The 15,868-nt window shown below is 36.0% G+C and overlaps 1 protein-coding gene across 9 annotated transcripts in view; it reads left to right on the top strand.

The window, feature by feature from the left end:
- USP25 (ubiquitin specific peptidase 25) overlaps positions 1–15,868 on the top strand; it is a 126,922-nt gene that overhangs the window by 91,564 nt on the left and 19,490 nt on the right. For 5 of the 9 annotated variants that reach the window (XM_053667220.1, XM_053667222.1, XM_053667221.1 and 2 more), the window contains 2 exons: positions 4,334–4,447; positions 6,417–6,512. The exons of 2 other annotated variants lie outside the window; for them this stretch is intronic. In XM_053667220.1, the coding sequence (XP_053523195.1) occupies positions 4,334–4,447; positions 6,417–6,512 (210 nt within the window). The remainder of the gene's footprint in view (positions 1–4,333; positions 4,448–6,416; positions 6,513–15,868) is intronic. 2 more of the 9 variants (XM_053667223.1, XM_053667224.1) reach the window with 1 other exon arrangement.

The raw sequence follows: 15,868 nt of genomic DNA on the forward strand, positions 1-15,868 counted from the left end.
TTGCAGTGTTTGTTGAAAAACAATCCATGTGTAAGTGGACCTGGACAGTTCAAAGCCATGTCATTCAAGGGCCAACCATATTTCTCCTGTCCCTCGGGCCTCCCTCCACTTCTAGTCTTACTGCATTGGAATAGCTGGGAATAAGGAGTAATCTTCATTGTTGCATGCAGTGTGTTTAGTGGTAAAATACTAGATGCCCTAGGTTAGAGTAGTATTAGGATAAATATCTTATAATATGATTTATGCATATTTCAATTTTGAATATCGAATTCAAACATTGTCATAATTGTCATTGTAAATCTGTTGGCAGTTCTCAGTTGTGTGTTTTTATAACAGTAAATTAAGCGCATCTGTACTGCACTATGTTTTCAATGAATAAGACATTCTGGGGGATATTATTTCAAGATATGGTATTAAAAAACATTTAGTTGCTATAGTCTTATTTTATAAGCCCAAGCAGTTCTAATGCAGGTTACACGATAGCTTCAAATACGTTAGTATTTGGAGATTCCCCTTCCAGAGAACTAAAGAGAACAGGAGATATAATTTTTAATAGTTTTCTACTTAGTATGTGCACTTAATTCAAACAATAACCTGCTGAATGCACTGAGGTCTTTAATATAAGACCCTCAGTAACCAAAATGTCCAATTAATAGGGTATTATGTTATGTTTTGATGAATGAAATAATCAGAATTACTTTTTTTCATTTTTCTGTTTGAATAACTTTGATTATATATCATCTTACTATTAAAAAGTGTATTAATAGAGGTTTTTCGACCTATGCTGTACTGTATAGACTCTAAATGAGCTTGAGATGAACACTTGCTAACAATCAAGTGCTTGTTGGAAAATGCCTCTTTCAGTATTTGTAGATGTCTGATTCTCTGGGGATGGTAGGATAGGAAAGCTAAGGGAGGGGAAAAGGGCAAAGAGTAGGTAAAAGGTGAAGTATGCAAAATACTTCTTGCATATTTTTGCAAGAAATAAAAAAATTAATGTTCCAGAGCCTTTGCTAATTAGGATATTTATTTGTTAGGGCTTATGTTATGGGTAATAAATATAATCCTTTACACTGGTATCAGAAAGCCAAAAAAGCATTACCTAAGTTAACATAAATCGCAACTCTTTTTGTTTGTTGTTTGTTTGTTTGGGTAATTTAAATTTACAAAAATCAGCACTTAAGTTATGATTGCATAGTTTATTAATAAGGATATCACCTTATAAGGTAGCAACCTACTGCTTCACCTTTACTTGAGAAAGGAGGATGGTGTGGAGAGAATACGACAGACAGCTAGCATGCATTTTTTTTCCATTTGGCTCATCTTCTGTAACAGCACCAACATTTAGCCCTATTGTCTCTATAAACCCCACAGCATGTCTAAGAATGCATTAATCATGGCTGTCTGAAGCAGCCTGTGTTCTTTGTCTCGTGGCCAGTTGCTTAGAATCATGGTAACCACTACTGAGTTTTCTCATTTAGAGGTATACTTTAAAAACTAAATTGCGTAGATGAAAAGAGTCTTCAGACTTTGAAATTAGGTAGTCCGGATCTTTGAATATTGGTTTTACTTATTAGCTATGCAAACTTGAAAAGGTTGCTTAATTTCTCTAAACCTCAGTTTTCTTTTATATAAAATGGAGATGATTATGGGATTAATTCAGATCATTTTTTAAAAATGCTTTGCGTATCCTATAGGCACTCAGTTGCTGTTAGTGTCCTTTTAGTGTTTAAATACTAACCGTTTCACAAATATACAATATATTAAGCTCCAACCTTAGTATAAAAAGAAATCCCTGGAAAGCTTAGAATTTCAGAAAGTATAGAGAGATACTCTTCAAATGTTGAAATAGCTTTCTTTTTAGAAGAATTTCCTTGAATTTAAATAAACTATTTTAGGAAATTTGAAATGCACAAAAAGTGGACTTTAAGAAAGAATCATGCATAGCCCCACTACCCAGAGGTAAACACTGTGAATATGTTAGTATGTTTTCTGTCATTCTTATTTTTGTACACAGGTTTTTATCTTTGTAGTTAAGTTAGTACTGCATATAAAATTGTATATCTTAATTTTCTAATCACTTACCAATGTAACCTAACCATTTCCCCATGTTATAAACTCTTTAAACATTTAAAGGTTCAGTGTTATTCCATTGAGTGATTAAATTCTTGTTTACTTACCTCTACCCTCATTGTATATTCAGTTCTACTTTTATATTATTTCAAATAGGCTGCTAGAAATGAAACTTTTTTCGTATTTTAGTTTATTTCTTTAGCTTCCCCATAGTTGAATTATGGGATAAAAGGTGTGAGCATACTCAGGGTGGGGGGGCACAAGGGATGCAGTTCTGTAGCTTTCTAACCACTCTGTTATGTGACTGCTTTTTTAAAAAATTATGCATTTAGTGGATTTCAGGCCCTCAATAAAAATCTTTGTATTTTAATTCTTTTTGCAACTTTTAACTGAGGAACTTATTTTAACTCCTTTCAAATTTAGCCTTTGTTAAGGTATTCTTACAGGCCCTGATAGTAATCGAAAAAAATAATTATACATCTACTTTACTTCAGTGAACTCTTAAATTCTCTATATGAAAATTTTTAGGGTACCTTTGGATATCTAAACTTGAAAACAAACTACAGAATTTTTACATGCACCCAAAGCTTCTTCCAATTTTCAGCTTTCTCCCACATAATCACTATTACGCTGTTGAAACTCTTTTGTGGTAACTCGCAAGGTTTATAAAACACTTATTATTTTCCCCCTAAGGGAATATGTTGTTTTATAAGGATCAGTATTCTAAGGAATACATTTCCCAGTCGCTACTTGCCTTACACTTATCTTTTCTCTTCTTAAGATGGTATGTTTTGGATTGCCTTTCTTGTGAGAAATTTTTCACCACAAAGTCCAGACAAATTTCTTAATTTACTTGCTTATGTTTCACTCTTGTAAATGTAGTCCTGGGACAATTATTATTCTCTGAAAATACTGGAATTAAAAATTCTTTATTAAATGCCAAGGGCCAAGCATATCTCCATAGGATATTTGTGACGGTAATACCGGGTTAGAATTATTCCAACACAAGCAATTTTAAATAGCATAGTAGTGTAGTAACATTGGTGACGCCTGTCATTTGTGAACAGTGGTCATGCACAAGTATCGGGCTCCCTGCATATTCTCTCTCATGACCATGGCAGGCATGCAGGTGGGTTGTTTTCTCTTGAAACACTGAGGACTCAAGTAAAGTAAGGAAACCGTTCCAAAAAAATGTCAGTGAAAAGTATCCTTTATTGTAAATGGAGAAGTGCCAGTGTTAGTCATTAGTTTTATCTCATCTTTTAGTTAAATTCTTTCTGCTTATGCACTTCTGGAGAATCAGACTGTGTTCATATCCCTAAAATGTACCTATATTTTAAATAGAAGCAAAACCCTTTATTTAATCTTATTAGAGTTTTCTGCTTATTTTATATCAAAACTGAAGTTGATCTTTGCTTAGAAAACTTTTATGGTGCAAATTGAAATTACTCAAGCAAAGCTGCATTGAAGCATTTGCTTATAGGGAAATAGTGAATATGCTACTTATAGATCTCTACAGTAGAATAGCATGCAAACAGTATTTTGAATGAGCTGTGTGAGTCATTTTGAGTGGACTTTTCTGGATTTTATGCTAGTTTCCATTGTATTAGTGTGGATTAGTGAAATTTATAGAATTTGTTAAAGAAAAGAAAGAGAAAACTGATTATGTTCTTAAAAATGGGATCACTTTTCAGCAGCTTTTTCAAAATCAATTCACTGGACACATGATGTGAATATATGGTATGAGGTCATAGGCTGTACAGAATGAGTTAAGCACAATAGAATATGGATATTAAATGGATATACATTTGATTACAGGACCAAAAGGTAAAATCATAAGAAAGAAAACCTGCATACTCTCCTGAGTTCAGAGGAAGGTCATATATTATTTTTATGGAGATCCCAAGAAAGACTTTGTGAAGTTGTTAGAATGTTTTTAACAAATAAAATCCTTACCTGTGAAGATAGCATTTGGAAATACAACTCCACAGTTTATCATTTTTAAGGATTTAGAGTCCAAGATGCATTGTGGGGGGTGAAAAATGAAAATTTAATTTAGTGCTTGAGATGTAAAGGGAAAGGTGGAAATCTTGTATTATCACTTGATTAATGCATTTGCTTCTAATACTCAGTTTTAAGTGGGTTTATTTCATACTAAGCAAATGCAGGTATTTTTAAAAGACTTGAGAATCTCTGCACTTAAACTGGGTGCTTCATTGTTCTCTTTTCTAATGTTCATACTAATGATTTTCTTCTGCAGAAACCTGAAGGTACTACAAGCCAACCACCTTCTAACCAGCAAGTTGTAGAGGTGGCGATTCCCCACGTAGGGAAATTTGTGATTGAGTCAAAGGAGGGGGGTTATGATGATGAGGTACTTTTGTCATGCCACTCTGCACCATTCCTACTTACCTTCTGCCACTTAATACAAATACTTTGGGCATGCCTGCACCCTTTCACTTATGTCTGTTGCTGCATAACATACAGCTTTGCCACCCCTGGTCTGAAATTACCTTTCCAATTGCTCACAGAACTTTGAATTTTACATGGAAATTTAAGCAAAAAGCTTGTGGGATTTTTAAAAATAACTTTATGTTTCTAGTATTAATTCTTTTATGCCAACATAGGATTGATTTATTTTTAGGTTGATAGATTAAAATAAGGTTTGTTTAAAAAGCAAAAAATTTTGAACATTTTAAAAATATTTTTTGTTTTTCTTTCTAACTATACTTGAATTATTTATCATAATTTTTTGCTCACCTTTTCCTGCCACAACGTACATCCTGATTGCAAAGTGATGATTGATATTTTTGCTTCTGCAACCGCCACGTGACTATTAATCGAATGATTCATCAGCAGTCCCTGAATACCAGTGCTTTCCACACAGTGGGAACTCCATCCTTTCTCTTTCTACCTCTTCACTATTCATTCTCATCTACTTAGTTTTGTAACACAACGCAGGCATTTTTGCTTCTCATGATCTGTTTTTCTGGGAATCCAGATGAAAATGCACTGCATCCTGGTCCCATTGTATTTTCCCCACTCCTCCACTTTCCTCTTAAGACTCTTACATTTTGATATTTCCCATGTTTCAGGGAGGGTCAGGAAAGCTGCTTCTGCATAACAATAGAGAAGACCTTGGATTCTATCCTTTGTTAGTTTTTACTGACTTAGATAAGAATTAAGTCTTCTAGACTTACTCCAAGGTTTCAGTTAAACTATCATATAAGAGTTAAAATGTCTTTATGATACTAAAATCAGAGGAGTCATAAAGATACAAGTTTTACTATGTCAGTGTGAAAAAGTATGGCTGTAATGAGAATAAGAAGCAGGTTTATGAGATAGGAACTGGTCAGAAGAATTTTTCTCAAGAATTTAATGTTATTGCAATTCTCATTATATAATCCAAAATAAATACTATGAGTAATAGGTTCAGTGACTCAGAGGTGGTTGATGCAGTCTCTTGATAGCTGTAATATAATAGCTTCATAGTGCCTTGGTTATTTCATTTTGCAGATATTTTAAAATGTAAACAGTTAAGAATAATAAGCTATATGAAAACAAATACATACTTAAGTATTTAGTATTTAATACCAATATGTTGTTCTAGTTAACTATTTTAATTCCATATTGGTACTTGAAAATTATGGAAATTATTGCTTTTAATAAAAATGCTAGTTCACTTATCAAACACCTTAGTGCTTGTTTTAGGGTGAACCATCTGTCACTAAAAAAAGTAGAATTGTGATTATATCATTTAACAGTCTCTTTTGTGCAGTGCTTATGCTACTGGCAAAGTTTTGCTTTGTTTTTTAATTCATTGGAGTGGCGGATTAACAGTGCATGTGCCTTGGAACTAAGTCCAACGGATACAGGGCTACTGCTTATGGATGTTCGGTTGTACGGTTTTGCAGGGATGCCTGGCCAGTGGGCGGGAGTCGAGGTGAAGTCGAGCTCACGCTGACTGAGCGCCCCAGGCCTTAATGAAGAGGCACCTTTTTGAAATAAAAAGATTGTTGCTAGCTCTGTGTGGTTCTCTTACTCAGAGAGCAGCACATTTTTCTAATTTGTCAAGGAAGGAGATGTCTTTTCAAAATTCTTTGGTTCAGAGAAAATGCCTTTTTGCCTTTTGCACAAAGGCACCATATAAACTAGAAGTGGCCCTGTATAGATGATTTTGAAATATACTTACATGCATATTAAATCACATTTGCTATAAAAATGCAATATTGATTATAAATAGAAGTAAAAGAATTCTAACTTGCATGTGAAGAAGTTATTTTGGTTTTTTTAATTTTTTTACAGTACTCATTCAAAACTCTTACTTTAATTCCCTGTGGCAGATCATGATGACGCCGAACATGCAAGGTATTATCATGGCGATAGGTAAATCCAGAAGTGTGTATGACAGGTGTGGCCCTGAAGCAGGGTTCTTTAAGGTACAATGCCATTTTCATTTCCTTACTTTTTAAATTAGACTTCTTACAGAGTTTTCTTTACTCGAATTAAATTTGATTTCCTGTTTAATTTCTCCTTTTCTACCGTAGTCATGGTCACCTGATGTGCTGGGGGTTTCTTTTGTGCATGAATCTAAGACTGATTATTTATTTCTTTTAATACAGATAATTCAACAAAAACAAAGCATTTAACCTGGGTTACCCTCATGGTGCACCTCTGATTTGTTAGAAATATTAAATGTGTTTTATGATCGTATTTGGAAGGAATAAAAGGTATTGATGAGCAAAACTAGGAACTGAGTAACTTTCTGATAGTAGTTTTTCCCTCATTGGCAACACTATTAGTCAATCTTATAATATTTTTCTTTAATTTTATTATCACATGACACTAAATTGCTTTTTTATTGGTTTGTTTGTAAAATGATTCATTCACGTGTTATCTTTTTTCTTTTTCTAGTCACTTGTGTTTTCCCCACGGTTAATTTTTGATATCTTAGTCATTTCAAGACATGTGAGACCATTAAGCTGATGCATTGTTCTGTGACTCAGTCTTTTTCTCCTCTAAGTCCAGATCCTTACAATGTTTTAATTACAACAGTGTTTGTTTTTACATATTTGAAAAATGAAAACACTGTATTTTGTCATTTTAGTTGGAGTAACCAAAAATCTACCAGGATTTTTCCACTCCTATCACCTTGTTAGCCTTTGTTTTTTTCTATTTAAAAAAAATGGAGAGTTATTGAGATATAATTCATTACAATAAGCACATGCTCCCTTCTTTTACGTTAAAAATCTAAAGTTTTTTCCTAATTTTTTGTACTCTGCCATCATCAAACTCAGTCTTCAAAGAACTGCTTATTTTCAGTATTTCTTTCAATGTGTAGTACAAAACAAAGGCCCTGTGCAGAGTAGCCTATATCGATAAACACCTTTGGACATGTTTGGATCAGCACGACCGACCGTCCTGGTATGCCCGGTACTGTGGGAAACCCTGGCAGACAGACCCCTTAAGTGGTGAACTGTAGAAATTCTGGCCAAATGGCCTCAGAATGAGCTGATCACCCTCATAAAGTCCCTTTTAAAAAGGTCGAAAAGCTACCCTTAAAAACTTTATGTTGAGCAGCGACTTACACCATACACCAGAATAAATTCAAGGTGGATAAAAGACTTAAATATAAGCTGTGAAAAGTCCTAGAGGAGAACATTGGCAGGAAAACTCAGATATTTCACGCAGCAACATATTTACTGATATACCCCCTAGAGCAAGGGACATAAAGGAAAGAATAAACAAATGGGATCTCATCAAAATTAAAAGCTTCTGCATGGCTAAAGAAAACAGTATTAAATTAGCAAGACAACCAACTGTATGGGAAAACATATTTGCCAACGATACCACAGACAAAAGTTTAATCTCCAAAATATACAAAGAACTTACACAACTCCACTCTAAGAAGACAACCAACCCAATTAAAAAATGGGCAAAGGACTTGAACAGACACTTCACCAAGGAGGACATACAGAGGATCCAGAGACACATGAAGAGATGCTCAATATCGCTAGCCATCAGAGAGATGCAATTAGAACCACAATGAGATACCACTTTACACCAGTCAGGATGGCTATCATAAACAAAGCAACAAACAACAAAGGTTGGAGAGGGTGTGGGGAAAAGGGGACCCTAGTTCACTGTTGGGATTGCAGGTTGGTGCAACCATTATGGAAAACAGTATGGAATTTTTTCAGAAAAATAAAAATCAACCAGCCTTTTGACCCAGCAATTCCACTGCTAGGATTATATCCTAAGAATCCTAAAACATCAATTTCAAAGAACCTATGCACCACAATGTTCATAGCAGCACAATTTACAATAGCCAAGAGTTGGAAGCAACCTAGGTGCCCATCAGTAAATGAATGGATCAAAAAATTGTGGCACATATACACAATGGAATTCTATGCAGCAGAGAGAAAGAAGGAGCTACTACCCTTTGCAACAACATGGATGGAACTGGAAAGCATTATGCTGAGTAAAATAGGCCAGGTGTTGAAAGACAAATACCATATGATCTCACCTTTAACAGGAAGCTAAACAACAAAACAAGCAAGCAAAATAAAAACAAAGACACTGAAATGGAGAACAGAGGGACAGTGACCAGAGGGGAGAGGGAATGGAATTTGAGGGGAAAAGGGGGAGGGATTTGGAGGAACAAGTATGAAGGACACAGGGACGAGAACTAGGGGGGGTGGAAATGGGAGGGAGGTGGGGAGCATGGGGCAGGGTGGGCTGGGATGGGAGAAATAGAAAACTGTACTTGAAAAATAAGTAAATAAAAATTAAGAAAAAAACAAAAAAACTTTATGTTTAAAAATTCATCCTTATTCCTAGATGGTCTAGATTTATTTTCTTAAAAAACACTGAATATGTATCTTCTAAAGTTTTCAGCTATTTCTTGTGGAAAACTTATCTATCGTGTACAGTACCATTATCATTTTTTATCAAGCTGGGCATCTTTATGTTGAATTGGAAGTCTCATCTTTATTAAATTAACCTCTGCATACATTTCTGTACATGCTGCAAACAGCACTCACCCCAGGCCCTCCCCGTATGGAGACAACTTTTCATTGTTTTATCTAGTCCTTTTGGCTTTATTTTTATAACTTTAACTAGAATGCTTGTTATTGTTGGTTTTTGTGATTCTTAGTTTACACATTTTCTTTGAGTTCCTCGCTATGGGATGTGAACAGTGAGCGCTCTTTCTTATCCCAGCCCACACAGAGTTCCCAGCCCTCCCTATACTGTCTGCCCTCCGGCACATAAAATCTTGTTATGTTGATAAAATCAGAATTCTTTATATTATTTTTATATATGCTACTCAAGATTGAGCTAAGTTCTAAACACTATTATTTTACTTTGTTTAACCTCAGATTTTGTTTTCCTTGGAGTTTTGGTTTATTTTGGTTTGCTTAATTCTCTTTGTGTATCACTGTTTCACTTCTAACTTTCCACCATTTGCTTAAATCTCCTCGTATTCAGTTCTTTGTGAATTTTACCTTTTGGGGAAATCTGCCTGGCCCTTCGTAGCCTGCACTGGTTTTCCTTTACCCCAAGACCTCCTTCCACCATCAGCTGGGGGTGCTTTTTACATCTCGTCCTGTGTGTATTTTCTGTATCTCATGTGTTTCTCTTTTTGGTTTACACTTTAACTTTTATGCAGCAACAAATTTCTAAAGTTTGTATTTGTCCACACTTTATTTTTACACATGTGTAATTGAGGAGTACATATGCATATAATTTTATATAAATGTTATTGTTTGTTTATAATTAATATATTTTTGGTATAGTAAATGACTAGCATTTGGAAAATTCTAGTTGATAACATGATTTCAGGAAATCTGTCAAGTGAATTACAAAACTAATATGTGCATCATGCAGTCATTCAGTGATATAGAGGTGTCCAAAATATGTACATAGTGTATCTTTGTCAGGTTTATTTTACTTTGGTTTTTCAGCCAGAAGAAGCTTTTCATCTCTGTGCCTAAGTACTTATAGATACGGATTTCCTATGATCATACCAATTGTTATGTGTTATTTATGTTTCCTGGTGGTAAAACTGTGATGAAAACGTTAACTTTGTTACTGATAAAAATGTGAGTTGCAAAGTGAACCTGATATCAGGCTGGGTGGTGAACTGTTGGGAACTGCCCTGCCTGGTTTCAGGAGCTGTAAAAACCCCCATAGATGAGGCTGAGTGAGTGACCTTCGGACCTTAAGCCACTAAAGAGACAAAGCTTATCTCCCTGATAGCAACGCTGCTTCTGCTTCATCCCTGGCCCCCGGTGCTTAGTCGGTTAGTCAGTGACTGGTACAACCCCTGGCGGGGCGGGGGGGGGGGGCAACCTAAGCCAGACACCATCACTTGGGAGGCCCTCAAGGAAGGACTCGGGGCTGCAGCAAAGAGGGGGTGATGGACCCTTGCTCCCCGGCTATTCTAACATAGCCTGAGTCCTCAGTCTGTCTGTTGAGAAGTCTCTGAGAATTCCTTGGCTATCTGCTTCCTCTGCCTGACTTAAGCCTGAAAACAGTGACTGAGGGTGGTGCATCCTGTGCTGGGAATGGCAGGCTCCCTGGGCGATCAGGCCTGAGAAAGGATATGTGAAATCCTGTGAAACCTGCTTTGCTAAGAGTACTCTTCGTTAAATGACCAAGGCATGGGCAGAAGATGAGTTTGTTTTCCCAAAGTCTTGTAGCCCTTTAGCTACAAGACCCTGACTCAGAAGAAGCCCTAATAGTTCTGTGTGTGCTATCTACTGTTTACTGCCTGGCAGTGATTAATAAGTTGTACCTGAACTCCTGTGTAAAAAAAAAAACAGTAAAGGCCTGTCTAGGCAGGGTCTGCATGCTCTCCCCTCGAGAGAGTTGACAGGCCACTCCAAGGTGCTCCCTCCTTGAGGAGTAGCCATGCCGTCCCTTTTCCTCCACAGGACTCGGTAGTCCGTGTGAATTTGTCTTGCTTCTCCATCCATAACGCACGGGCACTGCAGGCCAGTGCGCGCGTCAGTGGACTTACTGAGGTTTCACCCGGGGTTTGGAAGTTACCAACCCATTCAGTCAGTGTCTGTGTCAGCCCCACACAGGAGTGTGCCCTGTACACATACAATGCGGAAGAGTTAATAGGCAGGCAGATCTGGAAAAATGCATGAGGAAACGTACTTTACTTAGATCTTTCTCCCCATTGGACTGTTTATTAGAGTTAGTTTTCACTGTTAACTGAACTCATCCCCCAGAAAAAATAGTGGCTTAAAGACAGAAGTTTATATCATACAAAAACGAAATCCAGAGAAAGGTATTGCAGATCTACAATGATGAACAAATAAAAGTCAGACAAAATAAAAGAATAATATTCGCAAAGTACTAGTTGCTTATATGTGTATGTACAGGGATGCAAGGTAGAGATGATAATTATAATTGTGGGATTAGTTTAACATTTTTCATTTACTTAAAATAAATTAAAATTTCTTTTTTGTATATTTGTTTCTATACCTATTAAAGTGCCCTTAGGGTTTTAATGAAGTAATAACACTTTTATATTAAAATTTTTAACATTTATTTCATTGCTTCATAACAGTTGTTTCCAGTTGACATAACTTTCTCACTCTTTTAATTTTGAAATGCCTATTATTCTTACTCCCTTGTTTGTTCAATAGATATCAAATATAGCTAAAATAGACCCAAACAGACCCACTTATAAATGGTACTTAATATGTTATTTCAAGACAGTGTATAAAGGATGCATTAGTCAAAATTTTATGTGTGGATTGTTTGGCTATTTCTCTATTTGGAGAAAATGAAATTCCATATTTAGGAATCTAAACAAAAAAGTAAAATCCTAAAAATACTAGAATTAAAGATATACATAATTTTGGAAGTGTTCATATGGACCTGAATCCATGAAGAAAGTATTGGTATATTTCATAAGATTTTTTAAATTCTACACAGTAAGACACTGAAGACAGATTTAAAGATAAATGACAAAGTACAATTTGTAACTTGCAGACAAATCGTATTTTTAATATATTTTATTGATTATGCTCTTATAATTGTCCCATTTTTTTCTCCCCTTTATTCTCCTCCTCCCTGTACCCCCCTCCTGTGATCATTCCCCTACCTTAGTTCATGTCCATGGGTCATACATGTAAGTTCTTTGACTTCTCCATTTTCCATACTGTTCTTAGCCTCCCCCTGTCTATTTTGTATGTAGCATTTATGCTTTTTATTCCCTGTACCTTTTCTTCCATTCTTCCCCCTCCCCTTCCCTGCTGATAACCTTCCATGTGATCTCTGTTACTGTGAATCTGTTGTTTGGGGGGGGGGGGAGTTAGGTTTAGTTTTTGATAATTGTGAGGTGGTTGTCATTTTACTGTTCATATTTTTATCATCTTCCTTTTTTTAGATAAGTCCCTTTAACATTTCATATAACAAGAGCTTGGCAATGATGAATTCCTTTAGTTTTACCTTGTCTGGGAAGCACTCTATCTAGCCTTCCATTCTAAATGATAGCTTTGCTGGATAGAATAATCTTGGATGCAGGTCCTTGCCTTTCATGACTTGGAATACTTCTTTCCAGCTCCTTCTTGCCTGCAAGGTCTCTTTTGAGAAATCAGTGGATAGTCTTCTGGGCACTCCTTTGTAGATAACTCTCTCCTTTTCTCTTGCCGCTTCTAGAATTCTCTCCATTTTAATCTTCGGTAACGTAATTATGATGTGCCTTGGTGTGTTCCTCCTTGGGTCCCCCTTCTTTGGGACTCTCTGAGCTTCCTGGACTTCCTGAAAGTGTAATTTCTTAGCCAGATTGGGGAAGTTCTTATTTAATATTTGTTCAAATAAGTTTTCCACTTGTTTCTGTTCCCCTTCCCCTTCTGGTACCCCTACAATTTGGATATTAGAATGTTTAAAGATGTCCTGGAGGTTCCTAAGCCTTTCCTCGTTGTTCTGAATTTTTGTTTCTTCATTCTGTTCTGGTTGAGTGTTTATTTCTCCTGTCTGATGCAAACGGTCGATTTGCGTCCCAGTTTCCTTCCTGTCACTGTTGTTTCTCTGTATACTTTTCTTTATTTCACTTTTCATAGCCTTCACTTTTTCCTCTATTTTGCAACAATGTTCAGCCAATTCTGTGAGTATCCTGATTACCAGAGTTTTGAACTCTGCATCTGATAGGTTGGCTATTTCTTCATCGCTTAGTTGTATTTTTTTCTGGAGCTTTGATCTGTTCTTTCATTTGGGCCATATTTTTTTTTGTCTTGGTGCACCTGTTAAGTAGTAAGGGGGCAGAGCCTTGGGTGTTCACCAGAGCAGGGCAACCCAGGTAGCTGGGTTGTGACACTGCATGTGGGGAAGGAGTCTGAGAGGGAACAATGGCACTTGCTCCTCTCTCTGCCAGCTTTCAGTAACTTCCCCCACTACCCACAAGCAAATTGGGCCCTTCTGGTGCTGATTCCTGGCGAGTGGGTTTGTGTACATTCCAGGACCCTGTGAGTCTCTTCAATGGATTCTCCTGTGTGGCTGGGAGTTTCTCCTGCCACCACAACCCACACAGTTTTTTTTCAGTCAGACGTTTTGAGGCTTTATTTCCCTGTGCTGGAACCCTGGGTTGGGCGGTCTGTCTCGCTCCCCAGTTGTTCCTCCCATTTTATCCGCACACAAATGTGGGGTCTCTGGGTCCATCAGCCCCCACTTTACCACTAGTTAGTCCTCTCCACCCCTGCTGCCTGTCTCCACCCCTCCGACCAGTCTGCATGAATATTTCTTCTTTAACTCCTTGGTTGTCGAACTTCCATACTGTTCAATTTTCTGGCAGTTCTGGTTATTTTTTGTTTTTAAATTTGTTGTTATTCTTTTGGTTGTGCAAGGAGGCAAAGTGTATCTACCTACACCTCCATCTTGGCTGGAAGTCCTAGAACTTTTTTTTAATTACCAATCTATCCGTGTCTTACATATTTTGATATCTCATATTCCCAATATTAATATAATTTTGATACTTTGTGCTCAAGAATTATTTAAAACACTATTTTTATATTCTTGCTTTATTTGGGAGTTATCTTTGGTTTTAATTCTATTTGTGTTGCATTGTGGTCAAAAAACACAGCCTACATGATGCTTATTCCTAGAATGTGAAGTGGGTTTTCTTCATCTGTCAGTCTTTGAAAAAATAGTCCATAAGCATTTTAAATGTACATAGTTATTTATAGACACACTTCTTCTCTATATTTAACTAACATTATTTTAGAGATAAAGCCTTAAGACTTGGAAAATTATGTGACTGTTTTTTGTCACAATTAGTAAATGATACCCTAGCTTTCGGAATCTTAGTCTAGCCAATTTTCCCTTAGCTCTTACCACCTCCAGAGTATATAGTGTGTTTGTATTTGGCATCTTCTAACACATCATTATATATATTTATGTCAAAATAAATTCTCTAGTAAGTTATAAATTTAGAATGATTTTATAATTGACTTAGAAAAGTAAAAAAAAATTCTTAGGTAGAAATTATTTAAATTTTTAGAATTGAAAATTTGAAAAGAGAGACTTAAACTAGTCTTACCGAAGGAGTCACCTGCAGATAGATGGGGGATGAACAAGAAAAGACGTCGTACATGTGGAGAACGTAGGAAACAAAGGCACCTGTGGATCTGGGCGACGAGCCTGACCCAGGTGGATGGAGGAGATCTTTGTTGAAGAGTTACAGGAAATGAGACTGAGTAGGTAACATTGGGCCTGATGAGTAGGACTCTGTTATTGGACTGGTGAGAAGAAATTTAAAAATTAAATGTAAAGCAGTTCTGTCACTTAATGACCAGCATCACATTTCATTTTATACATGTGTGGTGGTCTCGTTGCCATGTCTGTGATAATGAAGTATAGAAAGAACAAACATAATTCTAAGTATAAAGGATTCTGAGGAATTAAAATGAGGCAAATTTAATAACTCAACACTATTAACTGTATTCATGTTAGATTGTGTAGAGCTCTGCTAAATATGTCAGTGTGGTAAATCTGTTGATAGTTTGAAGGCATAGATATGATTGAAGTATATTTTCAATCATAAATTTAAAAATTGAGGAATGTATGCTGGTAAAAAGTGGTTTATGTGGGGGCAGCTGGGAATTACTCCTAGAAATTAAGACATAACGTTACTGCTTTAAACACCTATAGATTGTATATTTGGCATTTACTTGTGAAAATTAGAAACCTAGGTAGAGCAAAGTCAAGAAATACACAGAATCTTAAGTAAAAGAAGGTAAATGTATGCCCCAGCCCTCTAATAGAAGTCTCTATACTATTTGTGAAATAATCACAGTCTTTATTTTGAAAGTAGGCAGGAAAATGGATAACCATTTAGGTTTATTATTTCTATCTCTAAACCATAGTATTATTTTTACAGACTCAATACGAATTTAGTTTATTTTGGCATACAAATTTTGACCAAAGTCACAGTATCTAAAATATTTAAATATTTTAAAAACCCTTTAGTAGCCCATAGGAGTCATTTTCTAAGTGCTGTAATAAGGAAGAAGAGTTGATTTTTTTTGTTTTATATTTTTTCTCAATTTTAGTATATTTGGTTATTAAATGAGCATGTGCCTTATTTTTTTCAAATTGGCAAAGTGGGGACATTTTTTAAAGAGTTCTAGGCAAAGCTTATATGTACCACAGGTATGCCAAGAAGTGGACCTTGATAATCTCACATGTCAAGGCAGAGTTCATTGTCATGGCTATTTTTTGCCCTAGCTCTAAGTCTTTAGAATGACATGTAGATCCTTTAAAATATATATATATATATAAT

Source organism: Artibeus jamaicensis, unplaced genomic scaffold (genome assembly GCF_021234435.1).
Source record: "Artibeus jamaicensis isolate MK-2021 breed Jamaican fruit bat unplaced genomic scaffold, CSHL_Jam_final contig_466, whole genome shotgun sequence".
Classification (NCBI taxonomy): Eukaryota; Metazoa; Chordata; class Mammalia; order Chiroptera; family Phyllostomidae; genus Artibeus; species Artibeus jamaicensis.